Raw genomic sequence first — 19,040 nt, 5'->3', positions numbered from 1 at the left:
GTGTTTAGGGACAACTCATCTCTAGCAGTCACTACTTGGCAAGCCTGTTGGTCAGCCAGAAGGAAGAACCATGTCCTTTGCCCTACCTCCCTTGCCCTGCCTCCCTTGCCCTGCCTTGCCCATTACCTGCTGGACTGGTGCTTTTGTTTCTCTTCTTCTTTTACTTCTTGGGGAGTATTTCAGACCCTGAGGAGCTGATTAAAAAGCAACTTCACTTCCAACCCTTTGCATGCTGTTTGGGGTGAACTTTAATTCTCCATCTGCAGCCTGGAACCCAACTCAGGGATGAGAGCCACAGCACCACAGCATTGGGCTTCTTACCAATAGATAATCCAAACATTTTCTGGAGGGAAACTCACTGGAGGCAGCCTCAAGCATGGTCTGGAGCTACTGGGTCGAGTTTTACAACTATTGTAGATATGGCTTCTGTCTTATTCTTCACTGCTCTTTTCAGTGCCCTCTGACAACACATTCAGGCAGGCTGACAGCAAAGTGGAAAAGCAGATTGAGAAATGCCACAGAATGCTTTATGAAGCCAACTCCAGAGCTGCACCCGCATATAATATAAATTGATTTATTGAATCAAGCACAGAAGCCCTGTTACCAAAACCCCAGGCTTTATCCTCGGGAGGACCACCTATTAAAGCAGCCCCAACTGACAGTCCTCATTAGCTTTTCCACTGATCCCCAGGCAGTTTTTAAAGGGACAGTGTCCCTCTTTTGGGCCTGAATTTATATGTTGGCCATGCCTGTGAGTCTAATTAGTTTAGCATTATTAATCTTACTTGGAAAGCCTGCGTTTTCTGTAACAGCTTGACTCTTGAGTTTTAAAGAGTAATTGGAAATTTCAAACCTTGTCCTTTTCCCTCTTTTTGTTTTTAATTACTTTTAACCCAATCTTTGGAAACCTACCTGCAGGTGTCTCTTGACTAGCAAGCATCGTTGGAGCACCAAAGGGTTTCTCAGTCCCGTCTTGGTGCAAATCCTGACACTACTGTTGTGCCACAGATCTCACGGGGAGACTTTTTAAACACACCAGAGAAATATCACATTTTAATTTTATAATTACTTCACAAGAAAGCAGGCCTTCCCCTAGTTAAACCTGGTATTAATTTCCTCCTAGCAACTTGTATTCTCATAACTTAATGATTATGGGCCACCTTGGCAGCAATGTGGAAATCTGACTTTGCAGAGGAAGGAGGGGCTTGAATTTCAGAGAATGTTAACCCTATAAATTGTCCAGGATGGGCATTGGCTGGGGCAGGGAATAGGCGCCTGGAAAGTCCTTGCGTTCCAAGTTCCGGTGCAGCCTAGAGCCAAAGTCCGAGTGGGTCAGCCTCACATGGGGAGTGGCCTTTCTCGGGGCTCCCAGAGCCAAGATGATGAATGGTTATTTGCCGTGTGCATGTTCTGCGTCTTTTCGGGATTTGCAGCTCTGGCTTCAGGAGCAGCAGGGAAGAAAGCCTGCCCTGCTGTGTGCAGCATATCTCCTGACAGTGATAAATGACTCCTTGCTCCCCACCCCCCTCCTCGCCTTTCTGCCCCTATGGCCAGAGGAAGCTATGAGGCATTTTACAAATGATTGGAAGCCAAGACAGGCATTGTCAGGCCACAGGAAGCGGAAAGGAAAGAGATGCCCAACTGGCTTGCTCCCTATTGATCATCCACACACACACACCTTTCTGCTCCCATGATAGGAGTAAATTTCTCGTTCCTAAAGTGGCCAAAGTACTTCCAAGCTTTTCTTTCCCCTGAGACCCTTTGAACAGCCATAGCATGTCTATACCCACTGATAGGCTCCTAAGCAGAGTCTGGTCCCTGCTTTTCCCCGGTGACCATTGTCTGGGGCTATGCAGTACATGTGTGGTGGGGACTTAGCTCCAGGTCCTCTGGGGAAGCTTTACGATGTCAAATGCTTGCATAAATTCTGGTTAAAATAGCCAGTGTCCTTTTAACCAAGCCCCACCCCCAGGGCAGGGAGGCACATGTCTTTATACTTAGCAAGCCTTTATTGTATACTTGCTGTATATTAGGCACTGAGCAGTAGTTACGAACAGGGATGTGGAGCCAGACTTTCTGACTGGGCCAGTCCCCAGGTGCAGCTTGGACATACATGTCACCTTGGTTTTCCCACATGTAAAAGGGGTTGATGATGGTACCTAATAATAGGACATCAAGAGCTAGTGTGGTCGTGTGCATTCAACAAAGTCTGGCATACAATAAGTGCTCTGTGTGCCCAATAATATAATCATCAGATATTATGGAGAGTGAGATGGTCGGCAAGGTCTGATCCTTGTCTCAGAAGGCTCACAATCCAATAGGTGTTGAGTTGCTGGTTTCTTGAGGTAATGGGAGGCAGTTTAGAGAAACAAGAGACTGAAGGAAGGTCAAGTGTGCTGGCTACTTCTACCTGGCAGGTCTGTCCCACAGCTGTTGTGCCGGATGATCACGAACAAGGGGGGTTGTTATCTGTGGGCAGAGGCTCCCTCAGTACAAGTAGGAATCCGCTCTATCCCTGAGTGCTGACGGATAGGGTGTTTTGTTTGTTTGTAGGTCGTTTTGTTTGTTTGTTTTTATGGGTTTTTCTGGTCCATACATTGATTCTACTGTTGTTTTTTTGTTTTGTTTTTTTAGTCCTGGATGCTGGACTTTTTAAAGTGCCATTGCAGCCCTCCTGAGCTGTACCGTACCCAAGGTGCTGGCATACCACGGCCCCTCAGTAGCCCTCATGTAGGATCTTGTCACATAGGACTGTGTCACTTCATGGGGATGACCAGCTGACTAAGGGACTGGCTTTCTGGAAATTTATTGAACAACACCATTTTACCTATAAATCCATTAAATTCTCAAGAGTGTGGGAATTAGATCTTTTGGAATTGTGTATAAATAGAGCAAGACAGAATGTAGAACTTATTTATAAAAGGGGGGTTTAAAGAAACACTCGTGGCTGTGTTAGAGGCAGTGGTGGTTTTTAAGAGGGCGAACTGGGGCTGGGAAAGACTTAGTGGAGAAGGCTGTGTTTGAATCAACAGTCTGAAATAGGAGAGGAGTTTTAAGAGGGTTGAGGGACAAAGGGAAAGACCTTCTGTATGGAGGGCACAATACAAGTGGAAGCCCACAGCTAAAATAAGATGTGGGTTTTGGGAATATAGAAGCCAGAGGTAATATTCAAAATAGTTTCAATAGTCAGCATGGAAGAATAGGCTCCATGTGGGTCCTGGAAGCCCCTGCTGTGCCAGGCATTAACTTTTTTTTTTTTTAAGTTTTATTTATTTATTTTGAGAGAAAGAGAGAGAGGGAGGGAGACTCCCAAGCAGGTTCCGTGCTGTCAGTGCAGAGCCCGACCTGGGACTCGATCTCAGGAACCATGAGATCATGACCTGAGCCAAAATCAAGAGTCAGATACTTAAAAATTGACCGAGCCACCCAGGTACCCTTTGCATTAACTCTTTATTTACCACACTGTGGAGATTCCAGGGGAGGGTCCAGAATACCAGACAAGGGCACCTGGGGGCTTGGGACAGTCATTATTTGCCAAGCAGTACAGAAGAGTTTCAACCTCTGTGTGTACTTATATTGGTATGTATCAGCTAGAGAACATTGCTGGTGGTGGCCTAACATAAGTGGCATGTAGAAGCGATCGAGAGGGTGCGGGGCAGTGGTGGTTAGTCCAGTAACCCAGCAATCTAGGTAAGTAGGTTCAGGTCAGCTCATGCGAAACTTTGAATGCGGTGCTAAGGGTGGCAAGAACTAACATCTTATTTTCTCAACCATAAGAGCTCTGCACCTCTGTAAAGTATGAAAATGACACACAGCACGGCAGAAATATGGAGCTGATGGTATATTTAGAAAGACATATGGTCCAATCCTCAGCCTATTTATAAGATCCTGTTTTTAAGGAAATTCCAGAGAAGTGAGTGCTACAACACTCCACCAAATTTCCAGGTACTTAACCACCCTGCCAAGGAAACATTTTCCTGTGCCCAGCCTATATTCCTCCAGTTACAAAATTTCACTCTCAAGCAGAGCTTGATAAAGTTTTTTCTTTTCCCTGCCACCCTTACCTGCACACAAGGTTTCATAACAGGGAGTCAGTGTTGCTGGCTTCAAGCTGACAGCTCCATGAAGGTGCTAACCCTCTGTGGCTCGGGGATGTCTTCATCAGATGCAGCTGAGGTGCTAATTTAAAGCCCCTAGGTTCTGGACTTAACCCAGGAATCCACATAGTAGAGTTGGGCAATGACCACTCCAAACTTTCAATGATTTCATCCTACTTCCATGTTCGTCTTACCTTTAGATAAGTAAATCAAAGACTTATTCAGGGCCAGGGTAAGGTTTGTCGGTCCCTTGCTCAAGAACCAAACATACATCTTTCTATAAGAACTAGAAATGCTGATAATACATTTGCTTTTTCACCTTGTTGCTCTGGTAAAAGCCATAATGCTCTACCAATTCTAGGTTTAGCTTCTATGAGGATTAAATCAGCTTTGTCGGTTACCCCGGTTAAATCAAATGCAATCCACCATGCTCAGGAACTTAAAGGAGAGAGCACAGGTGATCTCTGTGTGATCTCTGGGGCATGATCAGTTTTGGCCATTCCTCATTCAGTGGCACGGGTGTTGTGTCGGGCACTGTAGATACAAAGCAGATTAAAACAATCTTCACCCTCATGGTGCTTATAGCCAAGTATAGGACAAACCCATACCAAAAGTGGAAGAGGATTATTTCCCCACAGCGAAGCTTTTTCATCTGGAATGATTATTAAAAACACTCCAGAATTCCTGAGGTCTCAGAATCTCTATTTTTTTAAAACCTCTCAGGTGATTCCTGGACGTCCTTAAACATTGGCTTTGGGCAGCCCCAGATTCTTCTTGTAGTTATGAGCCGCAGCTTGCAGAAATGATTGGTTACAGAACCCTGGGCAGCCTGGACTCTTTACCAGATTTGTGACCCCTCACCCCTGGCTTTCTTCCTGCTGTTGTTCAGGAACTTCTTTGTCCACCTGTGTGGGCCAAGGAGCGTGTTCAGGAAGCGTCATGGACTGGACTGTCCGTGAAAAATGAAAGGTGATATCAAACGCTTTGATGCCTACAGGGGGTCAGAGTTGAGCCGATTCTTCTCCTCCCTTATTGATGTTATGGTCATAACTTGCATAGTCCAGGCCCCAGGCACAGTATAAATACTTAGAGTAGTTAGGAGATGGTGCTCCCAGGGCATCTAACTTGCTGGTTTCTCATTCCTCTTCAACCCAAGTAAATGATACTCCCTCCCCAGATTTGCCTAATCCTTTCAAATGGTCTTGGATCACCCTGTGAAAAACTGGGCATGTACGTGTGAGGGTTTAAAGAGTGCAACTTACTATCAGCAAAACAATTTGAAAGCCAGACCTCAGTGATCTTGAATATCCACCCTATTGGCAAGAGAAGAAAAAGCCTAAGAAGGTGGTATGTTTAAACTTCTAAACCTGGGGACTAGGCTTTTAGAAAATTTGTATGAAGGGCATCTGGCTGGCTCAGTCGGAAGAGCGTTTTGACTCTTGATCTTGGGGTCCTGAGTTTGAGCCCCCTTTTGGGTGTAGAGATTACTTAAAATGAATAAATAAAAACTTTTAAAAAATTGTATGGTTTACCCTGATGATGAGGATTAGTAATTAAGCAATCTTGTTGGAAATCATGACATTTCATGGTATTTACATAGATTCATAGCTCCTCAAAGATGTCGGAGAACCGTGGCTGAGAGCACAGTGCACTTTGGGGTGAGCCTGGAAGCGAGCCTGACCTCTATTTCCTAGTGGTGTGACCTCCATTTTCTTACTTGGGTTAATGTTAATATCTGTCCCACAAAGTTGTTCTAAGAATTATATATGTTTCTGGACACCTGGGTGGCTCAGTCGACTAAGCGTCCAACTTCAGCTCAGGTCATGATCTCACAGTTCGTGTGTTTGAGCCCCGCGTCAGGCTCTGTGCGGACAGCTGCTTTGGATTCTGTGTCTCCCTGTCTGCCCCTACCCCGCTTGTGCACGCTCGCACTCTCTCTCTCTCCCCCTCAAAAATAAACAAACATTAAAAAAATTAAAAAGAAAAAGAATTACATGCTTTAAAAACCTAAGTGCTTTGAACAGTCCCCAGAAGAAAGCGAGCATACAGTGAGTGGGGGGTGTGTTGGAACTCTGTGAGTGTTACAGCTGAGGTGGCAGCATAGTTAACAGTTGTTGCCTGTACCATCCATTGTCTAAAACAGTGGGGCCACCTTGATACAGGAGTGTGCTGTGTTCTTCCCACTGGTAAAGATCAGCAGCCATTGCCCAGGCCTGTGCTTCTTATCTTAAGGCTTGAGTAATGTTAGGATCAACAGAAGATTCCAGAAGACTGGGTTTCAACTGAAGATTTTGGGGGTAGGGGAGGATATTTTTGTGTGTGGAAATAAATGTTATGTATATGATTATTATGCAAAAATTCTTGCTTTTTCGGATAAAGCAGAAGACTTGAAAAAGGTTTGATGCCTACTTTGAGATACTTGAGCTCTGCCCCAGGTGATATTACCAGTTCAAAGACACACGAATGGAAATACTGAAATGCTGTAGCATAGAGTGGAGTCCCAGTGCACAAAGGCCTTCCCCAAGGGGCACCGTAGAACTTGGTGCTCCTGTGTATAAATATCGATATGTCCAAAGAGAAGCTTTGTGAGTCAGGGCTACAAGATCAGCTCAAGGAACTGGCCTCTGCAGTAAAACCCTCTTTGTAGGGAACAATATATTTGCTGTTGTCTCCCCACCATTCCTGGCTATGGGGTCAATTTTGGTTATCTCCTGATTTGTATATATTGACTTGGTTTCATACAGTATAAAGGCCAATGTCAATGAAATTCATGTTTGTCGCAGAATAAACGGTCCCTGAGAAAGCAGAAATCATTCCATATTTGTGTGCTCATAAAATAAGGATCTGTGATTCATACCTGTGGGAGATCTAAATGTTATTGATTAGAATATGAAGCTTTCCTCACCACATGCTAATGCACACCAAGTGGGTACTGAATCAAAAATAGCTTCAAAATCTGAAATCTCCCTAAAAGTCCTGCAGAATGTTTTATCCTGAAATATGATTGGTTCTGTTTTGCATACACATGTGACAAATTACATTTTCAAAAGACTGATTCAAAGCATTTTCTTTTGTGTGAATCCTTTTCCACTGCTAACCTTGGCCCATGAGTTAAGGGATGGCCTTTATATTATTTAACTCCACATTCCCAGCACCTGTGCTAGTAAATATTTATGAATGGTTCTAGTAGAACCCATTGCTCTCATCTGGTCCAAACCTGAGCTCCTGATTTGGAGCTACTAGGATCAGGTTCTTTACCCAAATTTTCAACTGTGGATAGGGACCCGTTAGTGGGTTGTGAAAGCAATTTAGTGTATGGAGATGAACATTTTAAACAAATTAGCCGGTGTAGGGAGTAAAGGACATCTCAGTGTGTAGTACACGGTAAGGGTAAATATTGCTTTCCAAATGTGTTTGTGTATACACCGGGTTATCAGGATCTGCTCTAAGCCAGTGGACTCTCCCCAAGAACATGGGCCAGTGCAGTGAAAGCGAGCTCTGATGCCTCATGCTATCACCCACAGGCCCAGTTTAGGAAGAGGAGTCTTTAGGCCAAATTAGAAGAACGATTACCGCTCCCAGAACTCCAGGCAGGATCTGGTTCAGGCATGCTGGTGGTAAGAAGGGGCGAGGTATGCATTTTCCCAGGGCTTGTGGGTCAGCCCTGTTAATCGGAGGATTTCCTCAAGGGCATCCACAATGTCAGGGAACAGAGCTTGGGCCCCATTATGGAGAAAGGCTTTCTGGAGGGAGAGCCAGAAGGTTCTCCCTTTCATTTGTTTCTCTCAGAGACAGACATACACAAGTTAGGCAGCATTGCACCCCCAAATTATATCACCCGATACTAATCACACTTTGACAGCATACTGTTTGAGCCTGAATCCAGACTGTACGGTATTAGCACAAGAACATCAGCCTGTATACAGCTCAGGGCCTACAGGCCTCAAGTAATTTAAATGATGCTCTGAGGATCAAAGGAGAAAACAAGTTAGCATTTGTTTGTAGAGCTTTGGTCCCACAGGGAGCTTTCCCAGGAATCATGTAATCAAGATACCCCTCGACACTAACTCCTAGCAAAGAATCCAGGGACCCAAGGCATCAAAATATGACCCCATCCCCCATATTTAGATTTACAAAGAACTAAAGCCTGCTATATAATGGCAAGCTGTGGCAGAAACGTTGGCTTTGCCTAGAAATATCTTAAAGGATACTTCTAAACCCTCTAACTACCTGCTGGATGAGGGACTTTTCTCAGCCTCTTCCAACTCACCCTGGGGCCACAACGGCTGCCTCTCATCCTTATTCCAGAACTCTGGTTTGAGCCTGATATCGTTAGCCTTAGCTCAGATTCCCCCTCCTTGTGACGGTTCAGTGACATTTTCCCAGCATATTAAGATTTGATCCAAAGACAAATTTAGGAAGTTTCTGGGGATTTCTTAACTATGAGTCTTTGAAACCAGGAAAAGAAAGGCCTCTTGAAAGAAGATATTAAAAAATAAGAGTAAGATCTAATAAAATTCAAAATATTCTCGTGTTACTTTAAAGGAAACGCACGCACTTGTAGATTTTGGTGCAGTGAGGAGGTCCCTACCCGTTGAAGGGCCACCTCAAGGAGCAGAAAGCAGCCTCCATTTACTGCTCTGTGGCTTTGGGTTTGATGCCTATGGAAATACAGATGGCTGGCAGGAAGAAGGAAGTATGACATGACTGCCAACTTTGTGTTGCTTTTTCCAGGAAGGTCTGGGCAGGGTGGGTACGGAGAAAGGCGAGGCAGGGGAGAGCCTCTGTGGATTCCGTGAATTGCTGAGTTGGGGTGGTGCCAAGCTCTTAAAAGCCATGAGTGGCATTTGGGCTGCAGTCATGCGTCTACTCCTGACCAGCCAGGTCCAGGTGGTGTTTCATCCCAGTCTCCTGGGATTCAAGCTGTGTTGAGATTTCGTGGTAGGAAGCAGGAGTGGGAACCAAAGACCTAGACACTTCTGCCCACCAGCCTCTATCCACACCTGCTCAGGCCCTATGCGGTGCGCCCCTGTCTGTCTAAGACCTGGTTTCTGCTATGAGCAAAATGAGACTTCCTGTGGCTTTTACCTTCCTCCCAGAAGGGGCACTCAGCTTCTAGCTGAGGGAGAATTCTCCTTTAATGCCTGTTTTAGACCAACCCAAAAGCTTCCCCTTCATATTATTAGCTCTGAGGTATCTTTTTGAGTCTTTGATTCTTCCCTTTAGAGTAGAAAAATGGACTTTCCTGACTAAAGTTGCACAGGTGCTGTCCTTCATGCTTCGATACCATTAGCAGCAATAGAAAAAGTATGAGTTGGGGTATCTTGGGCGTTCAGCAAGAAGCCATTTTCCTGCGGGGATGTGCTGTATTCCTGCCTGTGCTCACCAGTTATCTGTGCTCTACATCTGCAGTGAAAAAAGAATGGGGCTCCTAAGACCTTGATGGTCACAATTTGGTTAAATAGCACCTTATCCTTCCCAAAGGACTTGTCAGACATATTTGCATTTGATCCTTGAAGCTTCTCATGGGGAATCCAGCTGAAGAAGCATGTTCAGTGAGGTTGAGGGACTTTCCCAAGGTCACACAACTGGTTCGCTTGCGGACTGCGCTGTGACTTCAAAACCTCTGACTCCGGGCCTGATGTTCCACAGTATACCATAGCAGAGGAAAAGGAGAATGTAGAAAGAAAGCTTCCCAGGGGAGGACAGGCATCCTGGGCCACACTGAGAGGTCAACTATTAGAAGAATGTGACTCACTGGTGTGTGTCATTGGAATCATATGAGTGGTTCGTCGGCATTAGGCAGTCCTGGAGGGGTCACGTTCTTCTTAAATGACTTTGAAGTATCGCTGAGGGAATCAAGACTTAGGGACATGAGTGTCATTTCTCTCTGTCTTTCTAATTAGAAGTCCTGATTTGGGAAAGAAAGAAGATCACGGGAAGTGATCGAGGTAGACCATGCCACAGTGTGAACTTTGGGTTCCTGGCCTGTGGGTTAAGATGTCCAAATGGGGACTCTGGCTGGGAATGCAGGAATCTGGCAAAGACATAGAAGAACTTTCTTAGTGGGAGACTTGCCTTAAGTTATTCTGGGAGAAATATGTCTAGGTCACACTATGTACCCTAGAGAACCACATAATGAGAAAAACTACCATTCTGGAGGTAGAACTTGGGAATTACGAGGAGAAAGTAATAGGCAAGAAGATCATGGGTGCTATTTTTTTTTATAACTTTGTTATTTACGAATATACTTTGGTAATAAAGGTGAACCTAAAATTTTAATGTAAAGAGGTAAAAAGAAGTCCAAGGTATCACTGATAGGAAGGACTCAGCCCTGAATTTCGGCCATAAAAAAGCGTACCATTAAAGCAAAATGAATGGGGGAAGCCAACACTTGGTTATGTCTTTGGATGGAAGCATGTGTGCTAAGGAGGAAGTACGAGCGTTCGTCCATCTGTTCATCCACTTAGCTGGTACCTACTTTACGTGCACAGTGTGCCTGCACAGTTGTCCACAGGAGGGAATAGCAGTGAATAAGACCAAAATGCCTGCCTTCATTGAGCTAATGTTCCAGGGCAGGGGTGGGGGGAGATGTAAACAAGTAAACAAACTTAATAGGTAGTTTCAAATTGTGTTATGTAAGCACCATGAACAGCTGAAGCCTGGTCAGCTGGAGCACTCAGAGAAGGCTGGGAGGACTTGGGGGAAGAATGGCCCAGGCACAGGGGACAGCAAGGCCCCCTCCCCACCCCCCATGGCATGTCCTAGAGCCAGCCAGAGAGCTGGCGTGAGGAGAGCACAGTGGCGTGATAACAGATGTCAGAGCGGCGTGCAAAGATCAGATCACACGGGGCCTTGTCGTTGGGTTATGTTTTGTATGGAAAGCCAATGGGGAATTTTAAGCTGAGGAGTGAGGACTGTCCGTGAAAAAAGAGAAGTGGTTGTGGGAGACTGGCTAGCAGGCTGCTCGGCCGGTCTGTAAATATAAGCAAACCTCTCTCTCTCTCTCTCTCTCTAAAAAAAAAAAAAAAAAAAAAAAAAAAAAAAAATCACAAAACTGACCCTGAGACGAGATGTGTTCACCCTGGAGGAGTCCTGTAGTTGCTACTCGTCAGAAGGGTGAGAGGACACCAGTGCGCCTGTACAGGGACCTCTTGAGTTCAGATGTTCAGAGAATGCACAGAGCAGCGCCCAGCCAGCTAAAACCAGAGGCAGGCAAGGGACGTGCCTGTGGGTGAGGCATCAGCTGCAAACTGCACCCCTGAGACCCGGGAAGCAGTCCGGGAGAGCAAGAGAGCGCTTTGTTTTTTGTTTTGTAAATCTGTGTAGAACAGAGTAAAGCCGCTGCCTGAGGTACATGGCATTCATTGATTTGCTCACTTCGTCAGCTATTTGCTAGGCACTCGTTATGCATCGGGCACTCTGTCCAATACCAGGGATGCCACATGTGGTGAGATGAACACCTCTGTCCTCACAGAACTTAATGGGGGAAGGGGGTGTAGGGGAGCAGTAGAGAAAAGAAACATCAGGAAGTAAAATACTTTTAAGTGTTAGATGGGGGTGGATGGCAAGAACAAAAATAAAACAGAGAAGGGGAATAAGAAAATTGGGGGAGGGGAGCAATGTTAAAGAAGGTCATTTCATTACTTGGCTTTTATTTAGAGTATGATGGGTAAATCATTGGGGGGTTTGAGCAGGGTAATGACGCTATCTGACATTTTAAAATAATTACTCTGGGTGCTCTGAGAATAGAGATAAAGGACAAAACTGAGCGGTTTTTCAGCACCTTCGCCGCCATCACCCTGATCCTGGCACCGTCTGCTCTTACCTAGATAATTGCAGGGTCTGGTGAGGGGATTGCAATTGCGTGGGCAAGAGAAGGTACTGGACCTGTTTGTTGGAAAGGGAGAGGTGACAGTATTTGGCAGAATGTCAACAGACAAAGCCCTCAATTCATTGCTGTTGTATTTGCCTCTTACCAGAAGATCAGGTGGGGGAGGAATTCTAGGCTGCCAGCAAGGAAAGCGGTCAAAAGGTGGAGGCTGGACGATGAACACGTATGGCCAGGGGGTCGTTAGAGTGATGGAACCATGGATGCGAAGTGGCCTGAGAGCCCCAGCGAGAGAGGAGAGATAGCTCACAGTGGGAGTCTCTGAGGAAAGATGTCCTTGGTGCTGGGGAGCCTTAAGGAAGATCATCAGGAAGTAGGTTGGGAGTTATGAAGCCAGGATTCCAGAAGCATCATTCACACATGTAAAATTACTGAGCATAACAGCAGGGGAAAGAGTGGGAAGCCACCTGTGAACCTGGGGGGGGTCATCAGGGAGGATGGGAGAGCATCCTGACGGCGAGGCTGGGGGTGTGTGAGCAGGTGGAGGGGCTGACTCAGTGGCAGCAGGCCTCGGTCTGGAAGGGTGGGTGAGGTGGGAGCAGTCACTGCCTCCCTCTTACCTTAGGAGTCACGGGGCATTGAAATACACCAATGGCGGGGCGCCTGGGTGCCTCAGTCGGTTAAGCGTCCGACTCTTGCTTTTGGCTCGGGTCCTGATCTCAAGGTTCGTGAGATCAAGCCCCGTGTCAGGCTCAGTGCTGATAGCGCTGATCCTGCTTGGAGTTCTCTCCCTGTCTCTGCCCCTCCCCCACTCTCTCGCTCGCTTGCACTCTCCCTCTCTCAAAATAAGTTAACATTAAAAAAAAGAAAAGATGGGGCGCCTGGGTGGCTTAGTCGGTTAAGCGTCCGACTTCGGCTCAGGTCATGATCTCACAGTCTGTGGGTTCGAGCCCCGCATCAGGCTCTGTGCTGACAGCTCAGAGCCTGGAGCCTGCTTCGGATTCTGTGTCTCCCTCTCTCTCTGCCCCTCCCGTGCTCATGCTCTGTCTCTCTCTGTCGCAAAAATAAATTAAAAAAATAAATTAAGAAAATAAATAAATAAATAAAAATAATAAAAAAAAGAAAAGAAAAAGAAATACACCAGTGGCTGACTGGATGGTTTAAGAAAGAACTTCCCAGGGCTGCTCTCCAATGGAATGGGCTGATGCTGCCTGTTGCACTGCTCCCAGGTAGTGACTGTCCAGAGCAGTCAATTCCATGACAGAGACTGGGGACCAGTATGAGGTATATTATTATAGCAGGGACTCCTGCACTTGAGGTATAGCCGACTTAGTAGTGCTTTTCTTTCCAGTAGGTCTGGACCCGTGGTGCCTTGTCTTTTCAGCTTTGCCAAATCAACATTGCAGAGGAAACCATTACTTAAAAAAAAAAAAGTTTAATGGAAACTTCTTTGCTTAATGAAACTTGCCTCCGCTTAGGGAAAGCCCTTTAATTCAGCCCTTTTTAAGCCTTGATTTTTTTTCTCTTCTTTCTGTCAATTGGCCTCATAAATATTCATTAAGGACTGACTCAAAATAAGAGTTACTCTGAAAATCTTTCCTAAGCCTTTCAGTTTTGCTTTCTTGTAACAAGTAATTATTTGAATATCATCTCTGGTCAGTTATATTATGGTAGAAACTAGTGAGTAGTTGGTATTTGGAATCTTTAAATTTAATCAGGATTTGAGAAATCATGGGATCTGATAAGGAATAGAAATTTTCTTAAAATTTTTTTTTTAATTTATTTCTTTTTGAGAGAGGGAAGGGGCAGAGAGAGATGCTGATAGCAGCAAGCCAGATGTGGGGCTCGAAGTCACAAACCGTGAGATCGTGACCTGAGCTGAAGTCAGACACTCAACCGACTAAGCCACCCAGGAGCCCCATTATAGACATTTTTTTTAATGTTTGTTTATTTTGAGAGAGAGAAAGAGCACCAGCAGAAGCGGGGCCGAGAGAGAGGGAGAGACAGAATCCCAAGTAGTCAGCACAGAGCCTGACCCAGGGCTCGATCCCAGGAACTCAGATCATGACCTAAGCTGAAACCCAACAGTCCCAACACTTAACCGTCTGAGCCACCCATTTTCTATTAATTTCTATTTCTATTTCTGGACGTTTTCTATTTATTGTATGTCCCAAGTAACTCCCTTTCTTGGAGCTCAAACTTCAAACCATTGTCCTTATCTTGTGTCCCCCAGCTGAGAAGGGCAGAATCCAGGGCTGAGCTGGAAATACAGAGTCTACAGCCTGGACCATGAAGTACCATGCAATATGAATAGCAAACAGGGCTTACAAATGGGTAGGAACAGGAGTGGCCCCCTTCAACTCCAGACACATGTTTGAGGGAGGCCTGCTGTCCGCGGGAGAGGCCTCTGCCAGGCTCTTCAGCCATAGTGAAATGACTGCTAAGTAGTGGTGGGTCTGAGGACACAGCCTGGTGCTTCCCTGGCTTCCCACTGGCTTCCCTGTGGACCGTGTAGTGAAACAGCCACCAGTTTTGTCCCCACATGGGCACCTTTTGTTCTTTTGCCTCTTTTCCCCTTGTGCCAAAAAGACCTTTTCTTCAACCAATGCCTGCTTTTCTCCCACTGACAGGCAGATAATAATGGTCTCATCTCAGATTTTTCAGCTAGAATGAGAAATCCCCAGAGCTGAGCCCTGAAGCCCCTTTTTTTGGTGTGTTTTCCGGGGATGTTAGAGGCTAGCTTTAGGCCACTAAGATGGTCTGTGATCCTGGGAAAGTCACTTAACCTTTCTGAGCCTCAGTCCCCTCGAATAGGACATTGCAGAACCTAGGAGACATTTGAGACGTAGCACCAAGCCCAGTGTGGGGCAGGTGTTTGGTAAGTCATAGCAGCTGTCATGATTGTTGGCGATCACTAATTTATACAGACTTTAATCAAGCTGCCAGTCTGGACTCTTGTTTTGTTCTTTATTATACCAGACTTTCACTGTGAAAAAGGAAGTCCGCCTGCCTGTATATGATGACCTGTGCTTAGGACCCAGAAAGGTTGAGGGGGTGAGGGTGTTGTACTTCTTTATTGGTAGTTATTCACCCTTGTCATTTGTTGGTGACAGCAGGGGAGAGGGCTCTCACATGATTGAAAACCAGTAATGGCAGGAACAGAATAAGGCTTTTTGAAAGTTTCGTTTCTAGTTTTAGTATTTTTGTTGTTTTCAAAGATGAAAATAGAGCAACTAAAATATTAGAATTTGCACTTGACCCTGTGGGTGACACCTCCAAGGTTAGTGTTTGTCTTTCGGAGCTGTGGTAACACAGACTTCATGCTCCTGAAGGTCTCTGCCCTGAGAGGATTTGATTGCCTGGGCTTTCGGGGGATCTGAGAACAGCTCTGTGGCTGCCTTTTCAAGCCTGTTAAGAGTGCTCTTAGCCTATCTGTACTGAACTCTAAGTAATTTCCAGTCACTGGGGCTGGAGCTGCTGCCTTCTGCCTCCCATTTAATCTCTGACTCCTGGATCTTGGTCTCCAGGCCCCAGTCCCTCTCCTGGCCTCGTCCCCAAGCCCTGCTCACGCCCACTTTAGAGCCTCTCCCAGGCCATTTCCCTCCTGTCCCTTGAGCCATACATCATCTTTAGAGTCAAGCTAGTTGCTCAACTGATTTTGAATATGAGCAATGACACTTGGTCTATAGTGGTGGTTCTCAACTTTGGCTACACAATAGAATCACCTGGGAGCTTAAAAACAAAAACAAAAAAAAAAAATCCAATGACTGGCTCTCATCCCCAGAGGTCAGATTTAATTGCTCTGAGCGGTGACATGGGCATCTGGATTTAAAAAAAAAAAAAAAAAATTTTTTTTTTAATCTTTATTTTTGAGACAGAGAGAGACAGTACAACTGGGGGAGGAACAGAGAGAGAGGGAGACATAGAATCCGAAGCAGGTTCCAGGCTCCGAGCTGTCAGCACAGAGCCCAATGCAGGGGTTGAACTCACAAACCACGAGTTCTTGACCTGAGCCAAAGTTGCTTAACTGACTGAGCCACCCAGGCGCCCCATGGGCATCTGAACTTTTTAAAGCCCTCCCAGGTGATTCCGTGTACAGCCAGGGTTGAGAACCACTGGGCTAAGAACTCATTCAGTCCCCAAGCTGAGTGTATTCTAATAATAGCTCTATTTGCTCCCCAAGTGACTTGTATACCACAGCGTTTTAAATAGTTCATGTGAGTATAAAAACATCAGAGTAGCTGTTTCCACCTCGTGTTAATTTGATAGATTTGGGGAAAGGATATAGTATGGTTTTTTTTTGAAAATTGAATTCCTAGAGTACCTCTGGGCTCACATGATGGCTGTACCAGCAACTGGCATGTGCCGGGCACCGTGCTGAATACTTCGTGATCTCAGCACGGTCATTAGCCCATGTTCATCTTCAACCCCACCAGTAAGTTTCAGTTTCCCCCTCTCTGATTAATGAGGATCCTGAAATCCAGAGAGGCTCACTCTCTCAGGGCTGAACAGGAAGCCCAGGCACATCTGGTGCCAAAGCTTCACTGGTCCCTTGGGAAGGAGCACCTTACCTAAATAACTTCCCTGGAAATAAAGGTGTCCCGGCATTAGCTTTGGGGTTGAACTCTTTTTGAATTGGATTGCATTCGTTTGTGTATCAAGAGCTTCCATAAATTTGATTGCATGCTCACTCCCAAGTTGCCTGTATACATCCAAGATTAGGAGCCCATTTCACAAATTAGTTTTCTTTGTGCACTCAGCAGACATTACTTCCGAGAAGCGTCTTGTTTCTAGCACCTAGCCTAATAGAAGCTACCCGGTTTTTACTTAGTGTAATACTAATACTTCTTGGAGGTAGTGCTCTCCCCATTTTGCAGAAAGGGGAGCTGGGGTACCAACTATTAGTTATCTACGAAGTATTAGTAATAGCTACCACTAAATGAGTACTTCCCAAGTGCCAGGCTCTGTGCTCAGCTCGTTACATCCTCTGTGATGATCCTCATTTTACAGATAAGGAAACTGAGACCAAAAAAGGTGGAGCTACTTGCCCAAAGTGGCATAGTTAGTAATCAAGTGCCACATTCCTTTGCTTTTTGTTTTCTAACTTCTTATGAGCAAAATTGCAAGACACAGACTTCATTTTCTCTCCTGGGTTAGCCTGGCCAGCCTCTGCTGTGTATGTAATGGCATTTGGACAACCATGTCTGGAATAAACCACTGAAGCATAAACTGGCTTTTCTTTCCGTGTGTCGAATGGCCATTTAATAGCTATTGTGAAACAAAGAATTTTCTGCCAACCTTGAATATCACACAGAGGTCAAACAGGCTCTAAATATTCCTTCTCCAGCCATCCCAATACGAGGCTGCTTTGGTATAAACAACCCCTGAAGGTCAGAACCAGCTCCTGGAGCAGTTTCACACTCCATCTGCCTCTGAGCTCTGCTGTTTTCCAGCTCTGGGTTAAGGACAAGACCCTTGTCACTGCTGCTGGGGCTTCACTATCGTACAGGCACGAAACACCCAGGACAGAAACCCACCTCCCCTTCTTGCCGATTACAAATATACCACCTTATCCTCTCCCTCTGCAAGTAAACACACACTTGATATCTTCTGATTTGTTAATTACATGCACAAACGTGCACTTCCGTAAGAAGAAGTCCAGGCACAAAGAGGTTGGCAGTGCGGTGAGTGATGGAAGGAGTGTCAGGGAGAATGAAGTACCCGGTCGCCTGTGTCAGGGCAGCGGGTCACTGAGTGCAAACCTTTTTTTGTAAATGTTGTTTATCCCCCTACAGGGCATACAAAACCATTGAGGATGATGACCTGAAGTTTCCCCTTATATATGGAGAAGGCAAGAAGGTAGGCATGTGCACTTCCCCCGGACTGAGAGAGCAAGGCTCTGTCTCTGCACAGCCCGTGGCAGTCTCTGTGTTCCACTCAGCAGCCTGTGATTTTATGGCCTTGACAGCTTGGAAGAATATCACCTTCCATCATCCTGCAGGCCTCCTGTCTCAAGGGTCTCCAAGGAGTGGCAGGGCTGGGGGAGGGGGAGGGGAGCGGGGAGCACAAGGGACCGAAGTCACTTTTGTGAAGATAACACTCTCCTTCTCACATCTCTTTTCCATAACGTCTTACGGTGTTTAAACATGACCACATCCACAAACGTTATCTCTTTGTATTTCTGACACCAAGCCACGAGGCAGGCAGAGCCGGCGGTAGAATATCCATTTGGGAGCAGAAGCAGCTGAGGGTCTGAGGTGCAAGCCGCTCAGGCAGCCACACAGCCAGCCAGGGGTGGTAGGACACGTGGAGCCATGGTCGTCTACCTGCTTCTAGAGCTCTCCCATGCCACCATGGGAGTTCAGACTCTGCAAGGCTGCTGCTCCACTTGCCCCAGGCAAGGGGACCCAAAGCTTCACTTTGATGGAGCTCGGGGACCAGAGCCCAGGCTGAGCTAGCAAGGAGCATTTGCCACGCGCTCCCAGGGCCCCGGTCGGAACCACACCCTCAGCAGCAGGCACACTGTGGAGAAGGAACCCTGTCCGCCTTGGTCCGTGAGTACAGCGAGGCTGGAGGAGGTGGCCATCCTGGACTGGGGATGAGGAAGCTTTGAACTGGTTTCCCAGTGAGAACAAACCACTTCTGAGGCACTGCCTTCTTCCTCTGAGCACGAATACACTTCACCTCTATGCTGAGAGCTCCAGTTAGACGTGAAAAATGGTTCACATTAAAAAGAAACTTCCACTGAATTTTTCCAGTATTCGATAGGATTTTTTTTTTTTTTTTTTTGAGGATGAAGTGACTCCTCATAAAAACCGAAGGATGCCTTCACAGGCAGGTGTGGGCATATGTGCCTGTGTGTGCACGGGCATCCAGCCACACACGTGTGAGAGAGCACGCAGGTTTTGGTTTGCGGCTCAGGGTAGGAATGATGTCAGTACAAGGAGACATTTCATGGAGGGGAGTGAAACATGAACATCGATTCGTACAGGGACGAGTTTTCAAACGAACTTTCCCTGTTCATGGAAATGGACCACCTTCCACCTCACCATCCCTGGTTGAGAATCACGACAGGAAAGGATTCTGTCCCTGATAGTGTGCACCTTTCAGTA

At 46.1% G+C, this 19,040-nt stretch overlaps 1 protein-coding gene across 1 annotated transcript in view; it reads left to right on the top strand.

Moving 5' to 3' along the window:
- The window catches only part of PPM1H (protein phosphatase, Mg2+/Mn2+ dependent 1H), a 260,854-nt gene that overhangs the window by 197,467 nt on the left and 44,347 nt on the right, over nt 1–19,040 (top strand). Inside the window, exon 7 of the mRNA XM_042947048.1 lies at nt 17,724–17,787. Coding sequence (XP_042802982.1) covers nt 17,724–17,787 — 64 coding nt within the window. The remainder of the gene's footprint in view (nt 1–17,723; nt 17,788–19,040) is intronic.

The sequence above is a fragment of the Panthera leo genome, chromosome B4, assembly GCF_018350215.1.
Source record: "Panthera leo isolate Ple1 chromosome B4, P.leo_Ple1_pat1.1, whole genome shotgun sequence".
Classification (NCBI taxonomy): domain Eukaryota; kingdom Metazoa; phylum Chordata; class Mammalia; order Carnivora; family Felidae; genus Panthera; species Panthera leo.
Note: the sequence above shows the minus strand (reverse complement) of the source record. Positions and strands in the feature narration are given on the sequence as shown.